The 11,896-nt window shown below is 40.6% G+C and overlaps 1 protein-coding gene across 2 annotated transcripts in view; it reads right to left on the bottom strand.

The window, feature by feature from the left end:
- Positions 1–1,297: 1,297 nt before the first annotated feature.
- MMRN1 (multimerin 1) overlaps positions 1,298–11,896 on the bottom strand; it is a 60,571-nt gene continuing 49,972 nt past the window's right edge. For both annotated transcript variants that reach the window (XM_054029905.1, XM_054029906.1), the window contains exons 7-8: positions 8,347–8,493; positions 1,298–7,086 (exon numbers count right to left, since the gene is read on the bottom strand). In XM_054029905.1, coding sequence (XP_053885880.1) covers positions 6,665–7,086; positions 8,347–8,493 — 569 coding nt within the window. In that variant the 3' untranslated portion in view covers positions 1,298–6,664. The remainder of the gene's footprint in view (positions 7,087–8,346; positions 8,494–11,896) is intronic.

Below are 11,896 nucleotides of genomic sequence, written 5' to 3'. Positions count from 1 at the left end.
TGTCTCAACACAGATTAGAAAATTGTGGGTCCAACCTTTCTCCCATGAAAGCTACTCAGAGTTTTTCTCTTGATTACAATGAGAGCAGAGTTGATCCCTACAGTCTTTGCAGTTAACACAGCTGAATCCATATTATGAGATGGAAACTGTTGACTATTTTGTGGTTCTAAAAAACTTAGGCACAGAAGTGAATAAACTGATTCTTTAAAAACAGCCTCCACAATCTGAATCTGGACCACTTCAGCTTCTGATCAGTTCAGGAAAGTATTATTCTCTCACAGACAGGTCTTTTCTTAGGTGATATTGGCATCAAAGCATTCAGCAGGGTTGAAGTTAGTCTGCAGACCCCAGGCAGGCTAATCTGTTGAATGGAGTTCCCCTCTGTCACATGGTGCAGTACTCCAGTGTATGTTCATGAGGGAAGTGGCAATTCTGATCTTAGGGAAACACCCTGGTGTGCATATTTCAATAAAGCCAACTCCTGCTCAGCAGAGACTGACAGTCATCCCAATATTATATTACTCAAGTTAAGGGCATCCAGCAATCAAGGGAAGAGAGGTAAGAGCTGGAAGAGGAAAGAAACAAGGGAAGGTACCAGGGCTTATTGTACTCAAACCCAGGAAGGAAATTAAAGATGGGGCTCATGTCAGGGGAGTTTGGGGGAAAGGATAAGGATAGTGGGTAGGGTAGGATTGCATGTAGTTGGATTGGGAGAAGATTGGGCAGTGTTTCAGATTAGTATGGTGTCCAATAGTACTAATAACAAAAGTCTTTTCATAAGGCTGATGACTAGAGTTGGTTGGGAATTTTCTATTGAAATGATTTTTTTGATGGAAAAAGCTGTGTCCACAACATGGACATTTACTCTTTAATTTTCAGCTAAACATATTTTATGTTTCTCCTCTGTGTTTTCTGTATATGTCAGTGGGTATCTGTGCACAAACTGCACTATTGTTCAGGTCTCTGGGGCATATAGTGTTAAAGGGGGTGGTTAAACAGATGCATTTTGGGCTAAATCCTGGAAGTCAATGGGATCCTTGCAGCACTCGACCCACTGAGAATACACCCCTGTGTTCTGAGGCTTAATGCTGTCTTTTGTAAGTATAAGCAGGTAATGGCACATTCTTTGACAGACACTAATCGTAAACAACAAATGCACATGTATGTTTTTACCTTTTATGATAAAAATCAATAAGTAGACCAGTACTGAACTCATTTTTCCCCCCGGGTAAGGAAATTTGCAGAGGGGTCAGATTGTTCAGATAGAGCCGAAGATAATTTTTCCTCTAAACACGTGTATCATTTTAGCCATTTTTAATTGCAGTCTTTCCTGGCTTTGCAACAAGATTACAAGCTGCAATACTCTAACAGGGTCAGACACCTAAATCTTCATCGATATGAAATGTACTGATTTTCAATAACGTGTTCACATAGCTTTCAAAAGACTTATGGTATTTACAAAGAACTTTTGTTCATTGCAGAGATAACACTTGTACAAATCCCATAGATTTGAATAGCAAGCTTTCTGGAAGCTGTGTATGCTATTTGTAAACAGTCATATCCTTGGTTGTGCTTTGTTTGTACGTTGCATTTTCTAAGATAACAATTCTTTATAACAATGTAGCAACCTACCATCAAGAAGATTTTCATAAGCATTTTTGCTTAGGTATATGAAATATGTGACTGTACAGTTGGCGTTCCTGTTAGGTAACCACCCCAAATGTCTAAGTTTTGGGTACTGGGGCACTGAAGTACATTTAAAGTGAACGTGCTGCTGATAATATATTTCTTAGCAATTTTATTACCAAGATAACAGATTGAATTTTCTTGCTTAAACATTTACAGGATGAAACACTATTTAAAGGCAAAGGTTTACTAGATCATACTCATGAAGGCAAAATGGCATTTACAACATACATTATTGCTATAGTTCAAGAAAGAATGCCAATTTTTCACACAGAAAATGAAAAAAAAAAAGATTTCACTGCACACATTAAATATATAGCAATGTTAAATTCATAGTATTTCTCATTGAACATTACCGAAACAGTGACTTGGATTAATGTGATTCAACAAATACAAAGGCTTCCCCCCAAACAAAACAAGAAGATTCTCCTTTTCCACCTACTTCATAGATCTCCAGAATGGTAATGATTTCACCTGGGTCAACGAAAGTGCCTGTGCATTCTAACAATAGGCTGAATGGGTAAAGAAGTGTGAAGTTGATCCATTAAGGATTAGATGAAAAATATGGACTCAAGTATCCTAGCTTCGGTATATCTGACACCCCTGAAAAGGTTAATCAAGCCTCAGAAGTTACTCAGTCACTGTGGAATGCACTCAGGATATGATCAGTCAATGAGAGTTTGATTTTACATTATAAAGCTCAGCATGGCAGGGTCCATGTCTTTATCTGTGTCTTGTACAATGCGAAGCTCAATATCAGCACTTGATTAATAAGGATAACATAATGCTTGCAACTTCGCGGTCTTGCTAAAGACTGTTGTGGGTGACGTTCCTTTGGAAATAGTCTAAAATTGTCTTTTTGGCTTTCAGGAGTATGCATCGCTCCTGCTTATGTAGTTGAATCCTAAAGATTCAGATAAGGCTGTAATAGGACTTTCAAAAGCACGTAGGCTTCCATAGAAGAGTTTTCTCAGCCAAAAAATAAACAAAAGGAAAAGGACGGGAATGCAAGGAAGCCAATAACTCTTCTATCTACAATTCATGACAATAATTCAGGTGCTAATTCTTGAGGCTCCTTTAGAGGAGTGAGGTGGAAAGGACTTGGGGCAACATTGCTTGTTCCGCTAGAGAAGAAGGTATACACAGTTTGCTAGAAAAAAACTGCAGATTTCAGCATGAATGATAAAAAAGATGAGGGGGAATGCATTCAGTGATAACTAGGTATGTGTAGGGGAGGAAATGATAATGCGAGCTCCAGAGTAAATTGGATGGGCTTGTCAAAGCCAAACCAGATAATGTTGCCATGGTTATTGAGTCACCCAGATAAAGAGACCAATGTTCGCTATACTGTATAAAGGTTTGGGGTAGTCTTTGTGATCCTTTATGAGGGCTTTCGGTAGATACTAATGTTCAGATGTGCAGCTGGGTATCTCTGTATCATCAGGGAAAACAAATCAAAGAGTTAAAAGGAAGGGGAAGGGATGTCAAAATGCTGTTGGAGCCATCATTTGGGACCATTTCTAACAGGGTCTCATGAGAATCTAGACTGATTGATTTATCACTATCTTTTCTGCATAATGGGTAGTCTTACTGATTTTATTGATTCTCAGTTATGTTCGGTATCATGTGCTTTATTAGATCAAGTGGCTTATATACTTAGTCACATGCCCAGAAATGAGTTTTAAAGGCTGCGGCAGATACATACACATGCTGTAGAATCTGCATTTAAGTTTTTAACAGTTACACACAGCCAATTCTACTTTGTTTTATGAGTGAAAAGATCATTGTGAGTTAATGCACAATATATACTTGCAGGGAGATGCAGATTGGTGTGTATTTAAAAAAAAAAAGTTATTTTCCCCCTTTATTGGTGCAATAGGAATAGCAACAATGCTACTGGGGAAGATGATTTCCAATTTATTGCTACTCAAGACCTGGATACTAATCAGAGTTCTTGGTCCATAGCTAATGAATTTGGAATTTTTGTGGCAGAAAAATTAAAAAACATGATGACCTATCAAGAATCTCGCTGCTGTGAAAATATAATTAGTGCCTATGAAGCTGGAGACCCAGCTCAAGGATTTTGTGGCAAGGGCAGCAAGGGCAAAGAAAGTCACATTAAAAAGAGATGCAATCTCTGGTGGGTCATTTGAATTTCATCTGCAGGGTAATTTCCATGCCATTTAGACATCTCCACAGCAGGAATAAAGAGGACTAAATATGTTATTAAAATGACAAAGTCAAACAAGGGGGGGATTTGGGTATGTGGGCAGTATGTTTGATGAAATTCAGTGAGAGAGTAGGATGAGTTAGTGTCAGATCAGGGATTTCAAGTGTTCACAGAAAGATACGGTACACTGGGGAGGAAGGGGCTGGAACACACACATTCAAGGTTCATGGTGTGTTGAGGATTAGTCCCATATAAGCAGAAGAGAGGATTACAAAACCACTACACTAGCATGGTTTGCAATTGTTCCCAACATTGGTGACTCTGCTCATTTGGGCGTGTAGGTCAACAAGCTGCAGGATCTCTTTCTGACAACTTATGCATTGTGAGATCCATTAACAAATAATTAGTGGATTTAGGCCTAAATAAATGCACTGTTATTGAGGTTTTTTTCCTCCTTGAAATTCAGATTTTTAAATCTAGGTTTTTCAGAGCAAAGCATGTGCCTCACTTGTTAACTGTCTGACTGATATGGGCAAAGAAAAAGGAAGGGGCTTTCTTGCTTTCAGATCACACGGGATTCAGAGGAAAAACAAATGCAGTAGGTCAAACTGGTCTGTGGTAGGTGAGATGCATTTTTTCAGTCCCAGACACGCCTGCTGTTCCCCATTGGTGATGAACCCAAGGTTAGAACAGATGGTGATATCACTGTCTGCTCTCCCTTGGGGTTTTCATCAGTTGAGAGCAGCCTCCATTTTCAGTGTAGGCTCCATGGAATCTCCTGCTGGCATCTGCTGCCAGGGGATATGATGAATCAACTCACTTCCTAACCACCCTAAGAATGCCTCCACCCTGCTTGTGGTGCATGTAGCCATGTAACTCTCCTTATTTTGCTTTCTGGGCACGGCCCCTTTAACTTTCTACAGAATGCCCCTCTCCGCAGGGGGAGCTGCCATTTTATGAGGCAGGGTTAATGCAGCATATTTCAGAGGAGACATGCCCCGCCCTCTCTCATGGAGACTTTATTTTTGTTCTTTCTGGTTGTGTTGTTTTCCTTAATCTAAAGTAAACACCAGACTGCACAGGAAACATAACTCCCCATGTTTAGGGTGGACTATCTGACTGACACTCTTAAGGGAGGATTTTCTGTGGGAAGAATCCCTATCAGGGTCAGTTAAGACATAAGGTAGAGCAGACCTGGTGCAAATTTGGCCTATAATGTTTGGTCCTGCTATGTGTGGGAGTCAGAGCTTTTTGGACGGATAAGTGCCTGTCCATCATCTTTACTTACAGAGAAAACCACTGACCTTCATTAAAATCACAAGTCCTGAATCGGGGCAGTGTTGAAATACCTTGAATTCCTAAAAAAAAGCAGTTATGAATAGTATGCCTAGCTTTAAGCTATATTTTTGGATTATGGGACTCTAAATTCATTCTCCTTACTTCAGTGCATTTTTTTCTTTCTTATTTAAGATTCAGGTATATCTATTAATGAGTACTAAGAATAAACCTGCTGTTTTGTGACTTTCTTAGAAATAAGTTCCTGGCAAATGAAAGCAATATAATTTAGAGAGCATCCAAAACACGTTGGACCAGATTTTCAGCTGCTGTATACTGTATACTTCAATGAAGCAGTGCTGATTTATAGCAATTGAAAATCTGAGCCACAGTGAGAAAATGTATTTAAATAAGTCCAGCCAGAAGTCTGATACCCAGTGCCTTGTACCCTGTGTAGTCATTTACATCTGAGAAAAGTGAAAGCCAATTGGGAGGAAATGCTACCAGAACAGAGTTCTCTGCTCGTTCATGTCACTGATAGCATTTTACACCCACTTTGCACTGGTGTAGGTGACTATAAATGGTGTCAGGCAGTGGGGAATCATTTATAGATTCATAGACTTCAAGGCCAGAAGGGACCATTATGATAATTCTAGTCTGACCTCCTGCATAACTCAGGACAAAGCACCTTATGCAATAATTTCTGTATCAAGCCCATAACTTCTGTCTGAGCATATATAATACAATATAGAATATATTTTTAAAAGATATCCAGTCCTGATTTAAAGGCTCAGTGATGGAAAATCTACCAATTCCCTAGCTAAGTTCTTCCAATAGTCAATTACCCTAACTGTTAAAATGTTGCACCTTATTTCTTGTCTGAATTTGTCTAGCATCAGTTTCCAACCATTAGATCTTGTTATGCCTTTTTCTAGTAAAGAGCTATTTGCTACCATGTTGTTTACATACAAGACAATGTAGAAAATTATGAAGTAAATATATCCTTAAAATACAAAGATATTCACAAATCATATAAGGCAAAAAAGAAAATATACATAGTTTTCACTTGATGCAATAAGCTAAAGAGGAGCCCAAATTCTGAGCTGCAAAACCTATGCAACACCTCGGAAGTGAAGCGGGTTGCACAGGTAAAATCAGGTCAAAATTTGACCCACCATATCCAGATTTGGTGGCTGATTCTCCACTGCCTTGTAAAAGCACACTTACCCGTTCAAGGTGAGCACAAAACATGACCAGATCAGAATTCTCCACTCACATATGATGGTGATTTTTTCATATTACAGTCCCTGTGGACTCTCTTGTCACAAGTGTAAATGGTTATACAAGGAACAAGGTTGTGGAGAATCAGGCCCCTGGACTCCTGAAATTTCACCTGTCCTGCAGGATGGGAGTAGAGAAACTCTGTGTTATGCAATGGAATTTACCTTGCAGGAGAGGAGGAAATTCAAGGTACAGATAAATAACTCTGCAGGCTGCTTCATTCGAAGGTGGTATTTTGCATTTATGGCTGACTTATGTACGGTACAACAAGTAACCAGTAAATGTAGTGACAGGTGGATACTTGGCTGGGATGGAGCCACTTGCCAGTCTGAGCCAGACTTCTTGACCGTAGTTTAACTCCAGTAAAGCATGCCCAGTTATTACCCTATCAATGTACTTGTTACCGTTGACATTTTCAGACTGGAAAGCGAGCTTGTCTATTCCATCAACCACTAAATAGCCAGAGACGCGAGGACTGAATGATGCAATGGTGTACTCGAAAACATACACCCCAAGATATGGAACACGGAACTTTCCACTTGCTGGGACATAGGACGATCCATAGTTGACATCCAGATTATTAAATCTGATGGGGCCAGGAGTCGTCATCCCATAGGTGTGAGAGGCAAAGAAAGCCACCATAGGTGCATATCTGTAAGATCCTTTGGAAAAATCTGCAAAGAGTAAAGAATATTTCTAAGATATGTTTCTTGGTCTTTCCCTCCCACTTCCCATCTGTTGCATAATTAAAGAGGACCCATATTGTATGTCAGAGTTTCAAGTAGGAATTGAAACAGAGACAGTGTAGAAACATTTCAGGCATCTCGTCAAGTAGCTTCAACAGCTAGAATAGAAACAAAATGAATCCCTATGCACTGCAGAAAATGCACAATTAGTGCCAAGTGCACCTCCAAAAGCTATATGTCAGAAACAGCAAGGGAACTTCATTGTTGACTGCACTGCATTATTATTAAGAAAAGCTTTTACTTTTCCTCTTGCCCCCACTGCAGGATCTCTTTCTTTCCCTGTATCACAAATCTTTACACAGTGTGTATGGGTGTTCTGAAGCCAGGAATTGTGCTCACAGACCCTAGACAAATATGGGAGAGATTTAGCACTCCTGACAACAAACGGGGGAAATAAAAATGTATGTTTTTTTTTCCCATTCCAGCTGAGCATACACGCTAATATCCCGGCTACTGTACAAATGATTTTACTCACTATTCATATGTAGTCATCAATGAGAAGCAGCCAAACAGCTGCTGCAAGTAGTGTTCAAATCACATTTCATGTGGCTTGGATGTAAAATGTGTATTTATTTATTTTTAAGCTTGGCTGAACAAGTATATTTTCTGCTTTCCCTGTTACCAGTAGCATTTATGTGGCTTTCAGGGTACAGATCATTAGGTGGCCTAGTAATTCCTCTGATTTGATTGACTGGCTGAGGATCTGGCCCCAGGCTCAGTAGTAGCTAATGGGATTTACAGCACACCCCAAGAGGTGCTGGGCCCATCATTTCCCAGTGAAGGGACTTCACTATTGTGTAATAAAATTCCATCTCAGTTTGTTCAAATACATTTCTAACACCTTCCCCAGTAAACTGTCTACTCAACCCACCATGGAGCTCTCTGGGTTTGTGGCTGGCTCTGTGACCCAGACCAATTAAACCTTGTGATGTGGGCCACACTAAAATAGGGGATTATGGGTCATCAACAGGGATTAAGTCCTTCAATGCTAAAGCACAGGACTCTTCTACTTGAGCTAAAGGAGTAACTTTAAATGGTAGCAGCAGTAGTAGGCCCTTATCCTCTGTGAACCAGTCTCTAGAGGGGGCCACAAGACAGTGTATTATGTTAGCAAATGCTGGCTGATTAGTGCATGATGCAAATTGCTCATATGCATTAGTATGCTACCTTGCTAAATACTGTACTTACCTACAGTAACAGAATTTTCGTCTACCAACTTCATACTGCAGTTGACTCCTCCAAAGGGGTGGCGACAAGCACAAATAAAACTCTGCTTTTCATTGATGCAGGTTCCTCCATTCTGGCAGGGGGAGGTAGTGCAGCCCAAATACTCACCTGTTTTAAAGGAAAAAAAATTACCTGAATTGTCATGGTCGCTATATTCACAAACATTAATTACAATGACGCCCACTGGGTCTTGACTAGGGCCATGCAAAACTTTTTTATCCATACTTGAAATCAGGTGAAATTCCCCTTCTGAATTTGTGTGTGAAAGTCAACCTCAGAAAGGGTTCAGTCAGAGCAGGACCTTCCCTATCAGTCAGTCAGTCTGTTCTACTTGCACATCTTCATTCCAGGCAGCCGGTTCCAGAAGCATTCTCACACACACACACACACACCCCTCTACATATCTTGTCAAGGTTGGCTAGATGAGATAAGATGGAAGATGTTACCTACTGTGGGTGGATGGCGCAGGGTCATCTAACAAATTTGCAATTAGGCCATGGCAAGTAGGCCCATTTCTGGCCCTGAATCAGTGTCCACCAACCCACTGCAAGCTATCTCAGGGATGGCGTTCATTGCCCACCACTCCATTTGGTGGCAGCAGAACTTGGAAAGGTCACCAAATTTGGGTTATTCTGGACCAAGAAGGGCATCAAGTTCCCATGTCTTAGAGCTCTGCCAGCTGTCCTTCTCTTATAAAGTCAACAGGATTCAGCTTGGATTCTCCTGAAGTCATGGCGGTATGGCACAGGGACAGAGGAAATCCCTAAGACATAATATCTGAGTTCTGGAACACCATGATTTGTTCACTTAAAACCTTGCCCCTGCAATTTTGGGCATGCTACCACAGAGGCTGTTTTGAAAGTGTGTCCCAGAAATTAAAGACCGTACAAGGTTCATACTGTTCAATGGAAGGTGATAAAGATTAAGAGCTCCCAAACCACCTGCAGGCTTATGCACTTTTCTGAGCAGGAAAGCTCGCAAATTTTTCTTCTCCTGTTATATTGGTCAATCAAAGCCAAAAACTTTAGAGAACATTTTTCTTTGCTATAATTTGCGGTGCACTTGTCTCAGCCATACTATACAACAGACTCTGGTCTTAAGAGCAGAGTCCAGCAATTGAAATTGTGTATAGTCCTATGAAAAAGACAGCAAGTTGGACAACTTCTAGGTGTGTAAGAATAGGATGGTAAATTTAAAGGGGTAGTTGAGAGATGAAAGGTCCTTTCAAATAAGCTCTGATTGCCAGGGGAAGTGTTGTATTGTCTCTTTTCACAGATAACTCCATGACTGCAAATGAGGTATCTTTAGTTTCCAGCACAGCCCTTTCAGGTGCTACTGCATTTAGTCACATTATTTATATGATGAATTTTATTTCACTGAACAGAATGTTAAAGCTTTTTTCTCTTTGTGCAATGTCTCTTGAGTTTAGACTCATCAGACTTATGGACTGAAATACCAAAAAGGTTCTTGTGTATCTCATGTAATTTTTTCCTACAGTGAGTATCATCCATCACAATAGTGCTTGAAATAAAGCAATGTAAGATTGCAGTGTCAAAAGTCACAACACAGGCAGCTGAAGATGAAGCACTTGTTTGCTCCTGCCTGGATAATCGCTTTGCTCTAGATTTAATTGAAGTGACTCTTGACTCACATTTCTCAGACTCTCAGAACTGCTTTTGTTGTATGTGAGGAAGGATGGATAGTGGCTGATTGTGCTGTAGTTCAAAAGCACCAGCCCCTCTGGGTGGACAGTCCAGTGTGCATGGGATGCTGAATGCATCTCAGCCTGTTAACTGGCCTGTGTTTGTGCCTAGTCGCCGGGGACAACCAAAAAGGAACAAATAGGTCCATGAAGCAACCAGGAGGAGAGGCCACTGAAGCAATCTGCATTGGGGAGGAGAAGGTTGGTTAAAGGGCTGCAAAGGGAGGAACATGTGTATTGTGGAGAGTGAAGTTAAACTCATCAAGAGAGACCCTCAGATGATATAAATTGGCATAAGTCAATGGAGTTACACCAATTTACAGCAGCTGAGCATCTGACCCTCCAATTCCTAGAGAGGACCAAGCCAAGTTATTAAATCATCTATAAAAAAAATGAGGAATTTCCCAGAAGGAGCTCATCCTCTACCTGTCTGCTGAAGCACCATAGTCTCTGTGCTGTTCTTGTAGCAACTATGACCCTGTCAAGCCACCAAATATTTTCCTTCTCCTTGCACCATTCAGCACTACATGACATCCCTAAACACAACTGCCATACTGCACACATCTTCTGAATGAAGGAAAGTTGCAAACAGACTTCACTTAGGGAAATGTCTCGGAGCACAGCATTTAATCTCTTTTTATTTAAGCCTTCACAAGTCACTAGGAGAGGTAAGTGGAGGAGAGACTTGGCAAGGATAGTTAAATGAAAGGTTTAAATGGCAGAAATAACTGCAGAGGATAAGATAAATGCGGTTACTAGTTACATGCAATTCAGTAGGACGGAGGACAGATGTAATATTAAAGCAGAGTTCTGCTACTCTTAGTAAAGGCACACAGCCACAGTCTCTCTTTAAAAAGAACAGGAGTACTTGTGGCACCTTAGAGACTAACAAATTTATTAGAGCATAAGCTTTCGTGGACTACAGCCCACTTCTTCGGTAAGCTTTCATGGACTACAGCCCACTTCTTCTTCTTCTTGCTCTAATAAATTTGTTAGTCTCTAAGGTGCCACAAGTACTCCTGTTCTTTTTGCAGATACAGACTAACACGGCTGCTACTCTGAAACCAGTCTCTCTTTAGGGAATATTCTGCTGATTGTGGTACAAACAAATCTTCAAACAAGTAATGAAACTCTGTCAGTATCCACTGAGGTGCTATTTAGAAAGAAATCAGATATTTAATAATCTGATGGAACAGATTATTGCAGCTGGCCTGCTTATTGAGAGGCATGAGTCCGATTATTTCATTTGGGAATGGCTTAAGAGGAAGGCATTTGGAAGTCATTTCTCAATCCTTGGTTTTCAGTAACTGTGATTGTCTAACTATCTGCAACCATTAAAAGATGGGCAGAGTTTGGGATTATCCTGAGCCAAATTGATTTCTAACACTCCCAGAGGCTGTCATACCACAACGTAGTTGCAATTAGGTCAGTAGTCTGAATCTGGCCCAATCTGACAGCGATAAAAGTAATGGCTGTTTAGTGGCACAGGTGAAATGAATTCCGGGTCTCAGTCCAATGGCTAGATGTCCATGGCACAAAAGGCACAGATTGATTGACTCCCCTGTAGGCAATCTCAGCGGAGAGGCCAAAGCACGAAATTACGCTGTTGCCTCATTAGTAGCATTTAGGGTTGAAGCACATTGGCCTTGCAGTGGGGAGGTAGCTTGTACTGCAGTAGCTCTATCCTTACTGGTTCTTTTTTAAAACAGAGAATGTGAGTCTCCAGGACTTCCATTGCAATGCCTTTTGTGAGCACTAAATTAAAAAAAAAACAAAAAAACCATCACCATCGCCTTTCATCTGCCTATT

Source organism: Malaclemys terrapin, chromosome 5 (genome assembly GCF_027887155.1).
Source record: "Malaclemys terrapin pileata isolate rMalTer1 chromosome 5, rMalTer1.hap1, whole genome shotgun sequence".
In the NCBI taxonomy this organism is placed as follows: Eukaryota; Metazoa; Chordata; order Testudines; family Emydidae; genus Malaclemys; species Malaclemys terrapin.
The sequence above is the reverse complement of the archived record's forward strand: the minus strand, read 5'-3'. Positions and strand labels throughout refer to the sequence as shown.